The sequence below is a fragment of the Mesocricetus auratus genome, unplaced genomic scaffold (assembly GCF_017639785.1).
Source record: "Mesocricetus auratus isolate SY011 unplaced genomic scaffold, BCM_Maur_2.0 Super-Scaffold_15014, whole genome shotgun sequence".
NCBI classification, from domain to species: Eukaryota; Metazoa; Chordata; class Mammalia; order Rodentia; family Cricetidae; genus Mesocricetus; species Mesocricetus auratus.
The window spans coordinates 8,688,791-8,703,441 of record NW_024429186.1 but is presented as its reverse complement, the minus strand read 5'-3'; the positions used below and the strand labels follow the sequence as shown (position 1 = coordinate 8,703,441).

General features: G+C 47.7%; 1 protein-coding gene across 1 annotated transcript; it reads right to left on the bottom strand.

Annotated features, from left to right (window-relative positions):
• Nucleotides 1–8,804: 8,804 nt before the first annotated feature.
• Hsp90aa1 (heat shock protein 90 alpha family class A member 1) lies at nucleotides 8,805–14,393 on the bottom strand. The gene is made up of 11 exons (XM_040742473.1): nucleotides 14,240–14,393; nucleotides 13,525–13,686; nucleotides 13,061–13,427; nucleotides 12,579–12,712; nucleotides 11,857–12,177; nucleotides 11,540–11,705; nucleotides 11,159–11,349; nucleotides 10,770–10,917; nucleotides 10,159–10,427; nucleotides 9,661–9,994; nucleotides 8,805–9,333 (listed from the first exon to the last, which is right to left on the bottom strand). The coding sequence occupies exons 2-11, from the start codon at nucleotides 13,684–13,686 to the stop codon at nucleotides 9,224–9,226; spliced, it is 2,202 nt and encodes a 733-aa protein (XP_040598407.1). The 5' UTR covers nucleotides 14,240–14,393; the 3' UTR covers nucleotides 8,805–9,223.
• Nucleotides 14,394–14,651: the final 258 nt, after the last annotated feature.

Here is a 14,651-nt window from a genome sequence, read left to right as displayed (position 1 = left end):
ACCCAGGACCCCAGGCCCTAAATCCCAGCCCCCCCCCCCCCCGCCCTTCCCTTAGCTCTCCGTCCTGCTGTCTGCCTGCCCCGAGCTCATGTGCAGGCCCAGTCACCCTTGCGGACAGGCCTGACCCATAGCCACAGGCTCCTCTAAGCCTTCCCTTCCTTGGGTTCAAGCCACTCCCCTAGGCCGCATTTAAGACCGCAGAGGCCTTTGTGTGTTTTTGTTTCTTAATGTGCATGGCTGTTGGATCCCCCTGAAACTGGAGTTACAGACAGGTCTGAGCCGCCATGTGGGTGCTGGGAATTGAACCCAGGTCCTCTGGAAGAGCAGGCAGTGCTCTAACCCCTGAGCCTTCCCTGCAGCCCCCAGAGAGGCCTTGGGGGAATTGTCCTGTGTGAGGACATCTTTCTCCAGCTTATGATGTTGTCCCACACTGCCACCACGGCCCCTCTCACAGCCAGGTCACCTGGCCACCTCCCTCCCAGTCACCCACAACTCTTCCGTGGGACACTGAGCTGCCCCTTTGCAGTCTGTGTACAAGCTGCATGCATGCCACTACGTGGCTCCTGCATTGTCATCCCCAAGCTGGCCTGGGGACTTTGAATCCCGATTTTGGAGCCACCTTGAAGTCCCAGGGCAGACAATGAGCAATCCCTTGCTCACCTGTGATTTTCTGGGTGGTCCCCGTACTCTGGCTGAGCATCCCTTGCTCACCTGTGATTTTCTGGGTGGTCCCCGTACTCTGGCTGAGCATCCCTTGCTCACCTGTGATTTTCTGGGTGGTCCCCGTACTCTGGCTGAGCATCCCTTGCTCACCTGTGATTTTCTGGGTGGTCCCCGTACTCTGGCTGAGCATCCCTTGCTCACCTGTGATTTTACAGGTGGTCCCCGTACTCTGGCTGAGCAAACGTGAGGAGGATGGAGGGTTGAGGGAAAGGTGGAATAAGGCAGCCCTTGAGCGCCTTTCAGACACACAAGTGAAAAGTCACACAGGTGAAATCAGGCATATGTGGGGCCCAAAGGGGGCCCTGAGGCGGGGGAGGAGTACCTAAAGAATTGAGGAAGCCATGGTGACTGGCACTTTTAATCCCAGAGCCCAAGAGGCAGAGGCAGGAGGATCAGGAGGTAAATATCATTCTTGGCTTCTTAGTGAGTTCAGCGCCACCCTGAGCTCCATGAGACACTGTTTCCACAACACCTAATGAAGTTAAGAGTGGGCTACTGCTGGGTCGTGGTGGCGCACACCTTTAATCCCACAGTCAGCAGGCAGAGGCAGGCGGATCTCTGTGAGTTCAAGGCCAGCTTGGTCTACAGAGCGAGTTCTAGGAGAGCCAGGACTATTACACAGAGAAACCCTGTCTCAGAAAAACAAAATAGAGTGGACTATTAAGGGACATAAAAGGTCCCCTGAGGAACTGGCAAGAAACCGGAGCACAGGCAGCCAATGACACCCATCTGGTGAGCCCACCTTGCTCACTGGACTAGTTGCGGTCCAGCACCCCTCAAGCTACGGCCAATGCACTTGTAGGCTGCAATTGGTTTTGGGTACTCTGCGTGTCCTTTTTCTTACTTTTTAAAGGATTATTATTTTAAATTTTATGTGTATGATGTTTTCCCATGTCTCTGCATACCACCGTGCCACTGATGCCAGAAGAGGGTGTCAAGAGTCTCTGCAAGCCGGGCAGTGGTGGTGCATGCCTTTTAATCCCAGCACTCGGGAGGCAGGTGGATCTTTGTGAGTTCAAGACCAGCCTGGTCTACAGAGTGAGTTCCAGGACAGGCTCCAACGCCACAGAGAAACCCTGTCTAGAGAAACAAAAAAAAAGTCTCTTTGACTAGAGTTAGAGGGTTGTGAGCCACCATGTGGATGCCGGCAACTGAACCCGTGTCACCTGCAAGAGCAGGAAGTGTTCCTAGTGGCTTAACCAGCCGCATCCTTTATGCTTTTCATGCTAGAGACCCCGCCAGCACCTTGCATAGGTCAAGCACGAGCTTCAAGTCACCACTGAGTGACACACTTGGCTGCCTTATATTTCTGCTTTTTTCTGTTCTTTGACAACTTCATCTGTGTATTCAGCCTATCTTGATTTTAGCCATCCCAGATTCTCCCTTCTATTTCCTCTGACACACCTTTAATCCCCGCACTTGGGAGACAGACAGACAGGTCTCTGTGAGTTCAAAGCCACCCTGAGCTACATGAACTTGATCCGGTCTAAAAGAAAAACAGAGCTCACCAAAGGTGATGTCAGCACTTGGGATCCCATACCTCTAATCCCAGCACTAGGGAGGAATATAAGGCAGGAGGAGACAGGAGGAGCTCAGTGCAGTCTAAGGATCGCACTTCCTGTCTGAGCATTGGTGGAGGTGAGAACTCTCTAGTGGCTGGCTGCTTTGCTTCTCTGATCTTCTGCCCTACGTAGGGCATCTCTATCAACACCCCCAGGCCAGGGAATACGGGAGAGGGGGCAGGAAGAGCATAAGAGCTGGCGGGTGGGGAGAGTGCTGTGATGTAGTCTTCTGCACAAGACATAGCGGTTGCACTCATGGACAGAATCCCAACAAGGCATCAGGCAATTTACTGAGTGTTAAGACAGGTCACCCGAGTGAAATCCTGAGTTCAAGCTGCACATAATCACAAGCACGGGCTGTGCGTGGCAGAAACACGCTTTTCCATAGAGGCACAGGAGCAAATAACAACAGCCAGCTGTAACGAATAATTGGAAGTGAACTCACGTCCGTCTGCTACGCCTGGGAGGCGCACGAGGCACAGTCCAAGAACAATTCAGGGTTCTGAAGAAACAGAACACAGGCACCCAGAACCCCCCCCACCCCCGTGACTCCATTCTTGGACGGTGTTCCAGCAGTGCAGGGACCCACAGAGGGCTCTGCACACTAGGTAAACAGTCTACCAGTGCAGTGACAGCTCCAAACCTTCCATTCTTGTGATCTTGCCCAACTGTATTCTGCTTTACTTTGAGACAGGATCTCACTGTACCCAGACTGGCCTCAAACTCAAGATCCTCTTGCCTCGGTCTCCCAAGTGTTAAAAGAGAAGGACCAAACGCTGTCTGGATGCCTCTCCAGTGCTGCTCAGGGCTGCTCTGTTGTCTTTGTTTCCTATCAGCTGCAATGACCGGGCTTGTCAGTTTCGGGACAGCTGGGCATGTTTGACCTTTCCATGCAACCACACAGAACATTTCTATATGTTTCTCCTGTGATCAAGCAGGCAACATTTCTCTAGTTCAAGCCGGTTCTCACTCAGGGGAAGCGCTGTAACTTCCCAGCTGGGCCACTGATGCCCAGGATGAAGGGTCACCCCTTCAGAAGGACAGAGTATACCTGCATTGTCAGACAGGTCATTTTATCTAATTGTGGTGCTTTCTGTTCATTTTTCACAGGGTCTTTGTAGACCTGCCTGGCTGACCTGGAACTCATTATGTAGATCAGGCTGGTCTCAAACTCACAGAGATCTGCCTGACTCTGGCTCCTGAATGTTGGGATTAAAGGTGCACCTCCATTAAGCCCAGCCATCAGACTTCAACTTAAATGTTCTTCTAGAGCTCATGAGATAGCTTGCTGCCAAGCCTGACAACCTGGCCAAAAGCTTGATTTCTGGAACCCACTTGACAGAAGAGAATGGACTCCTGAAAGTTGTCCTCTGACCTCCACACATGACACATGTACACACACACACACACACACACACAGTTATTTAGGTGAAAAATAAAGTGCATTTTCTGCCTGGTTTGGTAGCAGGCTTGTAATCCCAGCACTTGGAGGTTGAGGCAGGAGGATATCATCACTGTGAGTTTTAGGTTAACTGGGTTACATAGTGATGGTAAGGCCGGTCAGGGCTACATAGCAGATGCTGTCTTAAAAACAAAGCATCACCGGGCGTTGGTGGCACACGCCTTTAATCCCAGCACTTGGGAGGCAGAGGCAGGTGGATCTCTGAGAGTTCGAGACCAGCCTAGTCTACAAGAATTAGTTCTAGGACAGCATCCAAAGTCACAGAAAAACCCTGTCTCAAAAAAACAAAACAAAACAAAAAATTAAATCTTAAACAAATGCTTCAACTGAAGGAGACCCACACACCAGGGGTTCTCCCAGACTCTGGAGGCACAAACCACACCCAAACAGCTGTTTTCACAGAGGGATCTCTTATTTTTTTAAGATTTATTGCCAGACAGTGGTGGCTCATGCCTTTAATTCCAGCACTCAGGAGGCAGAGGCAGGTGGGTCTCTGTAAGTTCGAGGTCAGCCTGGTCTACAAAGCTACACAGAGAAACCCTGCCTCGAGAAAAAAAAGATTTTTGTATGTATGAGTGCTGTATTTGCATGTAGGCCTGCAAATCAAAAGAGGCCATCAGATCCATTATAGACAGATGGGGTTCTGGGAACTGAACCCAGGTCCTCTGGAAAAGAAGTCAGTGCTCTTATTCACTGAGCCATCTCTCCAGCCAGGAGAGATCCATTACCAAGCAGAGAAGAAAAGTCAAAGTGGCTGCTTTCGGACTCAGGCAGAATAACAGAAACAAATGGCCTTGGGGTGTAATTTTTTTTGTTTTGTTTTGTTTTTCGAGACAGGGTTTCTCTGTGGCTTTGGAGGCTGTCCTGGAACTCGATTGGTAGTCCAGGCTGGCCTCAAACTCACAGAGATCCGCCTGCCTCTGCCTCCCGGGAGTGCTGGGGTGTAATTTTTAAGAAGAGAAAAAGGGGAGGTCTGTGTTAGAATGGCTAGGGTTCCATGGTAGATTCTGATTGGACATATTAATTAGGTGAACCAAAGGGTTTTGTTGTTTTGTTTTTCAAGACAGGGTTTCTCTGTATAGCCCTGGCTGTTCTGGTACTCCTTCTGTAGGCTAGGCTGGTCTTGAACTCACAGAGATCCTCCTGCCTCTGCCCCTGGAGTGCTGGGATTAAAAGTGTACACCACCACTGCCTGATTCTAAAGGGGTTTTTGATTGCTGGACTTCAGTATTTTGATAGCTGGACCTTGGTCGTCAGCCGGAAATGAACAAATAAGGAAACAGACCTTGGTGGCTGGCTTTAGTGGCTTCAGGGATGTAATCTAATGGATTTTAGCAAGGCAGAGGGAATGGGCGAGAAGGGCAAGTCCTTCTGCCAGAGCCATACTTGCCAGGTTCCAGCTGGCCAGCGTCCCTTCACTGACACCTCCAGGCCTAGGCTTTCCACTGGTCAAGTGTCACCGCTTTGCGGCGCTTTCACGGGAAGGTGATGCAAGCCAACGCTTGACCGACAGTCAGCTCAGCTTTTTGGCTCTGCAATAACTTACTAATCTTTGTTCAGATTTCAGTGTTGCTATTAATACACAGTGACTCACCACAAGCACAGCTTCCTGGAATGTTCTTCCCAAGGAGGTGATGTTCCTTCCCATGGAAGACAACTTTGCAAATCATTCTTTAAAGCTCTGAGCACATCCAGAACACTTAAAACAGGGGGAACAAATTCCTAAATGATACAAAAATACGTAAATGAACTGCCCTCCACACAAAGGTAAAGTATAGGCTGTACTTACCAGTTATTCATCCCGCAAACACCAATCAGGTGCTGCCCTGTGCACCAAGCCAACAGCGAACAATTTCTGTCCACACCTTTGCCCTTTGTTTCTGGCTGACAGGCGAGGCAGGCTGACAGGCAACCACCAGTCGTTTCATTGGGGGGGGGCGGTAGCACCCAGAGGTAGAGCCCTAACCTACAATGAGAGGTATTGGGTTACACCCCCAGCACCAGAGGAAGGGCGGCAGAGAATGCGAGAACATTCAGGGGCACATGTCACAAGTTTCTCAAGAGAGTGGCATCTAAACGGAGGCGGACAATGGAAAGTGTTACACTAGAACACAAAGGCAGAGAGACCACTCTGTCAAGTTAGTGCTCACTCAGGCAGGGATGCTCTTCATGGATACTGAAATGTTTTGAAAATAGTTGTGGGAGTTGGGCATGGTGGCTCATACCAGTAATCCCAGCACTGAGGAAAGATCTCTGAGCGTGGTGAGGCCAGTTACATAGCAAGTCCTAAGACAGCCTGGGCTACATGGAAGTCTCATAAGAAAACAAACTATGGTCCCAAGCCATGATGGTGCACGCCTTTAATCCCAGCACTTGGGAGGCAGAGCCAGGCAGATTGCTGTGAGTTCAAGGCCAGCCTGGTCTACAAAGTGAGTTCCAGGACAGAATGCTACACAGAGAAAACCTGTCTCGAAAAACCAAAAAACAAAACAAAAAAACAAAAAAAAAAAAAGCTATGGATGGACCTCATCTCAGTGATGGAGTTTGCCTAACATGGATGAAGCCCTACATTTAAACCCCAGGATTAAACACACACCAACAGCAGGGAATGGTGGCGTACACTTGGGAGGACAGGAGCTCAGACATTTTTAGCCATGGAAATTCAGGTTAGCCTTGGCTGTTAAGACCCTGTGTCAAACTGAAATGAAATCCCTGTGCTGGCTAGTTTTGTTAACTTGACAAGGTTTAAGTCATCAGAGAGGAGGGAACCTAATTAAGGCCTCTGGGTAACAACAAATCTCACTTCAGTAACTGTCTTAATCAGATTAGTGTGGCAGGGTGCCTGTGGAGAGCTGTCTGGATTGTTAATTCATATGGAAAGAACCATACCATTGTGGGCAGCACCATTTCCTAAGCAAGCACAAACAGTCCCTTAATATATAGACAAAAGAAACAGTTCCGCAGAAGCCAACAGGCAAATGGGTGCAGCATCCATGCATCTGCTCTTGTCTGTGATGTGACTAGCTGCTGGCTTCTGCAAAATGGTGGTCTATAACCTGGTATTATAAAAGTAAACCATTAAAAACAAAAAGGCTGGGTGGTGGTGGCACATGCCTTTGATCCCAACACACGGGAGGCAGAGGCAGGAGAATCTTTGAGCTCCAGGCCAGCTTGGTCTACAGAGTTCTAGAACAAAAAAAAATGAGAGCGAGAAGGGCGGGGGAAGGGGAGAGAGGGTAAGGCTTACCCTCTTGGTGGTTGCTGGGTGTCTTTAATTCCAGTAAAGTCAGGCAGATCTCTGTGAGTTTGAGATCAGCCTGGTCTAGAGATTCAGGACAGTCAGAAATGTCTCAGGAGTGAGGATGTGGGTAGGAGAAAAAGTCTCCCTGAGATCAGGCTGTATGCAAGCTTGTAGGGCATTTTCTGAGTGAGATGGGGGAGGGCCCCACCCATTCTGGTTGTTGCCACTCCTGGGCTGGTGGTCCTGGCCGAGCAATCCAGGAGAAAGCCAGTAAAAGGCACCCTCCCTCCATGGCCTCTGCCTCCAGATTCCTTTCATTTGAGTTCCTGTCCTGACTTCCTAACAATACTGTGGAGTTTCTTCCCAAGTTGGTCATGGTGTTTCATCATAGCAAACGAAATCCTAAGACAATCCCATAACTATAACTGAACCAGTGGACATGAGGCTGTCCACAGACAGCTGCCTCTACTTGTTTGAGTCGGTTTCTCTGCAGCTTTGCAGGCTGTCCTGGATCAAGAGATCCACTGGTCTCTTGAATGCAGAGTGCTGGGATTCAAGGCTTGTACTTTTACTGCCCACCACCTCTTTGTTAATTAAACACCTTTTTACTGTTGTAAATACATGCATATTGCATAACCACCACCACCATCCAACTACACCCCATCAGCCCAACTCAAAATGGTTTTAACGCTCTTCCTTCCCCATTGCTGGACAATCACCACTCAACTTTCCCATTGCTTTTGAGATAGGGTCTCAAGAAGAGATGGAACCCAGAGCTGCATGCAAGCTAAACTCACCACTTGATAAGCCTGGAGTCTATGTAGGACTACTTCCTGTTTCTTCAGCAGTAGAGGTGGAACTCTAGCTCTCAAGAGGCATATAAGTGGGATCCTACAGTATGAACTCAGTAATCAAGTCCTTAGAGCTGTGGTCCTCAACCTTCCTAATGCTGTGACCCTTTAATACTTCATATTGTGGGAACCCCCAATTGTGAGATTTTCATTGCTACTTCAGAACTGCACTTTTCCTGAGTTCTAATGTAAAATGTTTTCTGACCACCTTAGGGACTCCTGATGAAGGGTCATTCTAACCCAAGTTGAGATCCACTGCCTGAAGAGCATTTCAAGGACTAATGTGTCCCTTAGTGCATGATCTATAGGAGGGCCAGGCAACCCCCCCTCTCCAAACCATGCTTTCAGAACAGGATCCTGCTTCTATGTACTGCCACCACTTAACTTTGCCATTCATTCCATGTCCAGGGCTGTTAGTATGGTACTTGAAAAAAACCAAACACTACCAGCTCCATCAAAAAACCTAGGATTAGGCTTTACCTCAATAGAGCAACATTTGCCTAGGATACAGGAAGCCCAGCTCAATCCTGCAGATGCCCAAAATACCAGACATACTCCTAAAATTTTAGGCTGGATAGAACTTGGTATTATTAACATTTGGACAAGGTAAAGTAAGAAAAATGTATGCTTCTGTCTTGTCCCTCATCTTCCCCAAAATACCCAACCTTTAGATACCACAAGGGATTGGCACAAATATGCCTCATTTTGGGATGTTGGGACAAAAACCAAGACAAGCTAGGTTGTGTTCTTTAGCCTCTATGGAGCAAATAATCAAACACAAAATCCCCCACCTCTATTGAAAACACCAAACACACAATTTTTTATGTCATCTGTATTTCTTTTAAAGCAGAATGTGATTGGGCACTATATTTCCATTCACAAGCCTTGCTGAGTTACAAGACTAGGGAAGCTCAGAGTTTTTTTCTCAGTACTTTGGAAACAAGCCACATGGGGAATTCCTCAGGTGTTTTAGCATGAGTGTTTATACTTTTAAGACTAGTACATGCAGAATTAACTACAGGGGATGAAAATTCTTAAGATAAACTTAAGCCATCTTAATTTTTTTCCTTTTAAACATGAAGCTATCTTAGAACACTTCCAAGTGACAAATTATTTGGTCTACTAAGGAATCCAGCTCAACAGCTATAAACACTTCAGACCACAAAGTTAATAGATTACATTATGTCTTACAACAAATGTTCTAACCAAGCCGTTGAGTCAAACCTAGAGTATCACAATATCACAAGTAGAAAGAATTTTATCTTCCCCTTAGTTTTCATGCCACACAGATGTTTTGAATGTTAACAAAAATAAACAAAAATCCTTGAAAATATATTATCAGAAGGAATGAAAGTAAGCATCAAACATGAAGCTCTGGTGAAGCTTAGTCTACTTCTTCCATGCGTGATGTGTCATCATCTCCTTCCAGGGGTGGCATTTCTTCAGTTACAGCAGCACTGGTATCATCCACAGTAGGATCATCTTCATCAATACCTTGGTTTTGGAAATAAAAGTGTTGCAGATGTTAGTGCCAGGTTAGGGAGCCTCAAATGACTTCACTTATTTAGACTGAACATTAAAAGAGGAAAACCTAATCAATATGCCTATAAACCCTAGCACTTGAAAGGTAGAGGCAGAATCAGTCCAAAAATGGATATACAGCTAGCTAACCTGGGCTAAAGCCATTCATTTGTCCCTTACACAGCTGAGGTCTTCCACAACAGCAATAATCCTATTTTTGTCTCAAATAGCTCAAAATAAAGAAAGACTCCAACACGTTTTTCTTCCTTGTAATATGCTGTTAGTCTGCAGGTAGCTTACCTAGACCAAGCTTGATCATTCTGTAGATCCTGTTAGCATGTGTCTGGGGATCTTCCAGACTGAAACCAGAAGACAGGAGTGCAGTTTCATACAGCAAGATCACCAGATCCTTCACAGACTTGTCATTCTTGTCAGCCTCTGCCTTTTGTCGTAGGGTTTCAATAATGGAATGGTCAGGGTTTATCTCCAGGTGTTTCTTTGCTGCCATGTAACCCATCGTTGAGTTGTCTCTGAGAGCTTGGGCTTTCATGATTCTCTCCATGTTTGCTGTCCACCCGTATGTGCTTGTGACAATACAGCAAGGGGATGTCACCAATCGGTTTGATACAACCACCTGTAATAATAAAAACAACTGATAACTAAAGCCCATAGAATTTATCAGAATGTCAAGTATTTGCAGTGTAGTCATCAGCAGTTATATAACCATCAAACTAGGTATTTTTTGTCCTAAAAGGACCAAATTACCAATAACAGAAACACAGGGAAACATTCACATACCTTCTCAACCTTCTTCTCCAAAATATCTTTCATAATTTTGCAGAGGTTTTCAAATTTTGTCTTTTTCTCTTCCTGTTTCTTTTTCTCCTCTTCATCTTCTGGAAGTTCCAGTCCTTCTTTGGTAACAGACACCAAGGTCTTGCCCTCAAACTCCTTCAGCTGTTGCACACAGTACTCATCAATGGGCTCAATCATATAGATTACTTCTAAGCCATGCTTTCGGAGACGCTCCACAAAAGCAGAGTTAGCAACTTGGTCCTTGGTCTCACCTGAGAAATATATTATTTTTAGACATGGTTTCATGTACTCTCAACTTTTCTACCTAGCTACATGCTTAAGTATACTAGATTGGACATTCTTTTTTTTTTTTTTTTTTTTTTTTTTTTGGTTTTTCGAGACAGGGCTTTCTCCGTGGCTTTGGAGGCTGTCCTGGAACTAGCTCTTGTAGACCAGGCTGGCCTCGAACTCACAGGGGTCCGCCTGCCTCTGCCTCCCCAGTGCTGGGATTAAAGGCGTGCTCCACCAACGCCTGGCTTAGATTGGACATTCTTGCTTACAGAAATGCCCTTAGTACCACACATGTAGAGAACATCTATGAGCTTGACCATCACCTGTGATGAAGTAGATGTGCTTCTGGTTTTCCTTCATTCTGGTGCAATAGTCCTTGAGAGAAACCATCTCATCTCCAGAAGCAGATGTGTAGTATCGCAACAGCTCTGAAAGTTTCTTCCGATTTTGAGAGTCTTCATGAATTCCAAGCTGAAACAAACCATAAATAAAGCATAGGAATTTCCCACATTTATAAACAGAACCCATCTTATATCCATATCCTAACACTTGGGAGGCAGAGGCGGGGAATTTAAGTTTGAGGCAAGCCTAGTCTACACAGCAAGTTCCAGCATAGTCAGAGCACTAAATAGTGCAAACCCAAGCACCAACCAAAAACTGGAGCTAGTTTGGAAACCCGCCAGTAGTAACAGGAAAATGTGTCAACACCAACCTTTATATTTTTTGAGAACTGCTCATAAAACTTTTTGTAGTTCTCTTTGTCTTCTGCCAGTTCAGTAAATAGTTCTAAGCATTTCTTGACCAAATTCTTTCTGATAACTTTCAAGATCTTGCTTTGCTGCAACATTTCACGGGAAATATTTAGAGGAAGATCCTCAGAATCCACCACTCCTCTAATGAAATCTGGGGAGGAAAAGAACAAAGATAACCATGATGCCATCTTTTTTTCTCCAGCACACCGAACCCAGAGCCTCAAAACAATTAGGCAAGGACTCTGCCAATAGGTTACATCCTCAGTCCCAAACCAGTACAGATGTAATGGAATTAATTTTCTTTGCTTTTAACATTGCTTATTCTTCCTATTCATACTTACTCAGATACTCGGGGATTAACTCCTCACAGTTATCCATGATGAAAACTCTGCGCACATACAACTTGATGTTGTTTTTTTTCTTTCTGTTTTCAAACAGATCAAAAGGAGCACGTCTTGGGACAAAGAGAAGGGCCCGGAATTCCAATTGTCCTTCAACAGAAAAATGCTGCAAGAAAATGAAATATTTGTAACTGCCAGACAAAAGGAACTACTTTTCCACTTGTACGCAAAGCTGTCTACAGGTATGAGTGGGTGTGGAAACCCCACCTGCAGCTTTGCAAAGGCAGACTAGCTTTAGGCACTTGGTAGTCACTCACCTTTACTGCCAAATGTTCTTCCCAATCGTTGGTTAAGCTCTTGTAGAACTCTCCATATTCTTCATTAGTAATGTCATCAGGATTTCTGGTCCAAATAGGCTTTGTTTTGTTGAGTTCTTCTTGGTCAATGTATTTTTCCTTTATCTTCTTCTTTTTCTTCTTGTCACCATCCTTCTTTTCTTCTTCTTCTTCATCAGAACCGACATCTTCTATTTCTGGCTTGTCGTCTGACTCCTTTTCTTCCTTTTCCTTCTCTTCCTCTTTGTCTTCTTTTTCTTCAGCTTCATCATCGCTGACTTCCTTATCGCGTTCCTTCTCCACCTTCAAAAACACAAGTAACTTCAGTACCTGCATTGCACATTCATCACAACTACAGGAAAAACCTAAGGAATGGAACAAATCATTGTGCAACCAAGAGACCTCAGTGCTGTCTACACTTTCTCAACAGCCCCTTTTCAAAGTACAAAAGACCTACCAAGCTGGTTCCAAACAGGCTCCACACTACTCCAGCAAACACTAAGCATACTATTTTAAGAACCAGGATTTTTGAGTTTGAGGCCAGCCTGGTCTACAGAGCGAGGTCCAGGACAGCCTCCAAAGCCACAGAGAAACCCTGTCTCGAAAAACCAAAAAAAAAAAAAAAAAAAAAAAAAAAAAGAACCAGGATTTTAATTTACTTCCATCTTACAGAAATTTACTCTGCACTTGAAAGGAAAACTTACGAAGAGAGTAATGGGATAGCCGATAAACTGAGAATGTTTCTTCACAATCTCCTTTATTCTCCTTTCCTCCAAATACTCGGTTTGGTCTTCTTTCAGGTGTAGGATAACCTTTGTTCCACGACCCATCGGTTCACCTAGAGAAAAAAAGTAACAGCACAAATTTAAAGGTCTATCTAAAATACTAAAATAGCCTGTAAGCTCCCTGGTTACTTGAGGTGAGTGAAATCAAAATTTAAATGCTGCATCTCACTCTTGTTCCCGAACCCCAGGTGGTCGCCTTCATTCACCAGCTGTAATGGTTCCCACAGCTTTAGTTTTAATTCCCTTGCATCAACTGTCCCTTTAAAGGACGATTTTGTTTGTTGGAGGGCTAACCAATTGTCAGACTGCTCTTCCATTCAATTCTCCCAAGTAACACCTCCAAGCGTTTGACTCCACTGGGAAACACCCTCCAGCCCTGAATGAATGCTACGTTTGCCTACCTGTGTCGGTCCTCACTGTGAAGGAGCCCCCGGCTGACGACTCCCAGGCATACTGCTCATCATCGTTATGTTTGGTGATCACGGTCACCTTCTCAGCAACCAGATACGCAGAGTAAAAACCAACACCAAACTGGCCAATCATAGAGATATCTGCACCAGCCTGCAGAGCCTCCATGAAGGCTTTGGTGCCAGACTTGGCAATAGTACCAAGGTTGTTGATCAAGTCGGCCTTGGTCATTCCAATGCCAGTATCCACGATAGTAAGGGTACGGTCTTGCTTGTTGGGAATGAGATTGATGTGCAGCTCCTTCCCAGAGTCTAGTTTACTAGGGTCTGTCAGACTCTCGTATCTGATCTTATCCAGAGCCTGTTAGGAAATACACGGAAAAAAAATAAGCTCACAGCCTAGCCCCAAGGTGAAATTCTGACTGAATCAAAACCCAATCCCTCAACGATGCACTCACATCTGATGAATTTGAAATGAGCTCCCTCAGAAAGATCTCTTTGTTTGAGTAGAAAGTGTTGATGATCAAGGACATCAACTGGGCGATTTCTGCCTGAAAGGCAAAGGTCTCGACCTCTTCCTCCTCCATTGGTTGGTCTTGGGTCTGGGTTTCCTCAGGCATCTAGAAACAGCACGGGGGCACGTGAAAGCCACCACACGGTGTTGTCTACAAGCCGGGCTAATGGCTACCCACCCTACAAATGCATGCAAGAACTGTTTCGGCGTGAGGCAGGCGAGAACGGGGGGATGGATGACAAAGGGATGACCTCATTTCAGAATGCGGTAATTACGAGGCGCATGTGCACGCCTCCGGGAGGACGTTCGGACCCAAGCGGCTCCACGCACGCCGTCCCCAACGGCCACCCTCCCCCCCGGCCCTCCGCCATGGCGCCTCCGTCCTCCGCCCGCGCCCCGGGAGAGCCGCGGCGGCCCCCGCCTGAGGGAGGCCGAGCTCAGCGCTCTCCCCGCGCCCGCCGCGCCCTCTTGGGCGGCCGTGGCCGCGGCCTGGGCCAGGGGCGCGGAGCCCCGGCCGCCCGGGGCCTGTGGAGCCCCGGCCGCCCCCTCCGCGGGCTGAGGGGTCGCAGCGCCGCCCCGGCCGCAGCCGACAGCGAGAAGCCCCCGCTGTAAGCCCCTCAGAGAGAGAGAGACGAGGAGAGAGGAGAGGGCGGCCTCACCTTCGCTGAGTGACCACGCGCGAGACGCGTCCGAGCCGCACCACCACACTGAAGCAACTGGCGCGCCGCCTCCCCCCCGCGCGCCTGCCTTATATAGAGGCGGGCCCGCCCAGCGCGCGGGAGCTGTTTCCAGAAGCCTCCCGAACCTTCCGGAAGAACCCTCCCCAACCGTCGCCGCGGCCGCGCGCCTTGCGCCTGCGCCCTGACGGAGCGCGCGGCACGGACGCGAGCCCCTCCCCCACAGCCAGGCGCTCTGCGCGTGCGCGCTGCGGCGTTCTCGGCCAGCCCGGCGCCTTCTGTGGGGGGGGGGGCGGGAGGGAGGGGAGCCGGCGCATGCGCCCCAGAGGCGCCATGGCGGCGCTCGGCTCCAGGGCTCGTCTCCTGGGTGCCTGCGGGAGGGACGTTCTGTTGT